General features: G+C 44.2%; 1 protein-coding gene across 1 annotated transcript in view; it reads right to left on the bottom strand.

The window, feature by feature from the left end:
• gpr137c (G protein-coupled receptor 137c) overlaps positions 1–2,500 on the bottom strand; it is a gene marked incomplete at both ends in the record, with an annotated part of 22,774 nt that overhangs the window by 1,562 nt on the left and 18,712 nt on the right. The window contains one exon of the mRNA XM_080525834.1: positions 1,818–1,943. Coding sequence (XP_080381960.1) covers positions 1,818–1,943 — 126 coding nt within the window. The remainder of the gene's footprint in view (positions 1–1,817; positions 1,944–2,500) is intronic.

Genomic DNA, 2,500 nt, shown 5'->3' with positions numbered 1-2,500 from the left:
AAAGTTTTTTTTTGCTGAAAATACCACTCAGGTTTTAATCAATTCAATTAAATTCAAACAAACTTTATTAGTCCCACTAGGGGCAATTCGTTTAGAAACTCACAGAAAAACAGAGAAACGTCTCACCACATACAATCATCGACAACAACAACAACAACAACAAGTGCACCAGGAGCTAGGAAGATCATTGGGTATCGTGGGGTACCTTGAAATAATACAATACTCAGTAACTCAATAATTCAACAATCAATGAATACCATGAATATGCATTATAGCCTACTAAAGGCATTCTAGCATGCCTCTAAACCTCTCTTGTTTTTGTGTGTCTGTAGCTTGTAGCTTACTACTACGTGTAGTACCTCCCACCTGACTGTTAAATGCTGACTTAAACAAGAAGAAGATATACTGTCTCTCTGTCTCTGTCTGTCTGTCTCTCTCTCTCTCTCTCTCTCTCTCTCTCTCTCTCTCTCTCTCTCTCTCTCTCTCTCTCTCTCTCATATACTGCAGGTCTCCCTGGATCTAAGGGGGTACTAAGCGACGCAGTGCTTCAAAGAGGGAGTCAAGTTTTGTCGAAAATCTGCCGCCGCTGCGAAATTCAACTCAAAGTTCCGAACAACAACATCCAGCCTCCCTAAGAATAATAAACGAACAGACTCGCATTGTCGTTCCTACGCTTTGCAGTGACATTATTAGCTGTTGTGTTTCTGCATGCTCGCATGATTCCAAACTGCAGTCACCAGAGAGACAGAAAGGCAGACAAATCGGTGAGTCACCTCTAGAACACCCCAGGCCAATAACAACATATTTGTATACAGCCAGAGTATTGGGTACTAGGTAGGACACTCTATTTTAGAAAGCCTTTCTTTCAAGAGATCTCATTCCCCGGTCGCTACTGATTAAACAGAAGAACATTAAACTAACAACCATTAGGAAGCGTTTGGAAAGCGTGAATATTAAGTAGGCAAATGTATGACATTCATGTCAGGTCCTTTCTTGATTGGTGTGCTTCAGCCACTTAGTTGCACCTGAACATACAGCAAGGCCAATCTGTGCCTGGGCTGTTTTGCATTGATTGTAATTGACTGTGTGTAGAGAACTTCTGTAATTGACTGTGTGTGTGTGTGTGTGTGTGTGTGTGTGTGTGTGTGTGTGTGTGTGTGTGTGTGAGTGTGTGTGTGTAGAGAACTTCTGTCATTGTGCTCAAGGGGATTCATTAAGTTGTGTTGAATTGATTTGAATGAGGACATAAAATAATCTTTACTGTACTGGACTATATTGGCTCCCCGCTGGTGGAACGGGCTTCCCACTGCTTTCAGGACTGCAGAGTCACTCCCTATCTTCCGCCGTAGACTGAAGACCTCCATCTCTTCAGGCTACACCTGAACTGTCCCTCCTGAGACATCCACTACCCCCCCTGTACTGTCCCACCTGAGACATCTACTACCCCCCTGTACTGTCCCTCCTGAGACATCTACTACCCCTCTGTACTGTCCCTCCTGAGACATCTACTACCCCCCTGTACTGTCCCTCCTGAGACATCTACTACCCCCCTGTACTGTCTCTCCTGAGACATCTACTACCCCCCTGTACTGTCTCTCCTGAGACATCTACTACCCCCCTGTACTGTTTCCCCAGTGTAAAAAAAACTACCAAATACGCTTCTTCTAGCACGATGACTGCCAATGGCTTCTTCCTGCTATGACTGGTGGACAGATGATTCACTTACTTAGACAAATGTGTTTGTTGTAAGTCGCTTTTGGATAATGGCGTCTGCTAAATGCCAAAAATGTAAATGAATAAATGAGAAAGTATCTAACCAGGTTCTGATTGGGCCTCTGCACTCTGAAGAAGACCACGACCAGGCTGGTGGGCAGCAGCTCCCAGAAGAACAAGATGATCCCGAAGATGACGTACGCTGCACCTCTGATCTTCTGGACGTCCGCCTAGAGGGGGACACACGGACACACACACACACACACACACACACACACACACATTGTCAAATCGTGCAATGAGAGATAAAAACACACGCACAAGTCTGAAGGATAGAACACAACAGGCATACACGCACACGCACACACCACACACCACACACCACACACCACACACACACACACACACACACAACAGCATGTACTCTATATTGACAGATTAACATGACTCCAACCAGACAGGAGCTTTGGTGTACACAGATTAGGGATAAACACATGTACACAAGGACATCAATTTACAGAAATAAATATAGACCACATAGAGATCATCCCTGAGACCACTAATAACCCAAGACAGATTGAGACAGGCAGAGGGGCAAACAGACACACAGGCTACAAAACCACCCAACACAACACACAACCACCCAACACAACACACAACCACCCACAACCACACAACACAACACGCAACACACAATATCACATATTTTTTTAATGTGTTGTATGCAGTATTTGATGTGTAGATATGTTTTTTTGGTATGTGTTGTATGCAGTATTTGATGTGTAGA

Source organism: Nansenia antarctica, assembly GCF_963989245.1.
Source record: "Nansenia antarctica genome assembly, chromosome: 3".
NCBI classification, from domain to species: Eukaryota; Metazoa; Chordata; class Actinopteri; order Argentiniformes; family Microstomatidae; genus Nansenia; species Nansenia antarctica.
Note: the sequence above shows the minus strand (reverse complement) of the source record. Positions and strands in the feature narration are given on the sequence as shown.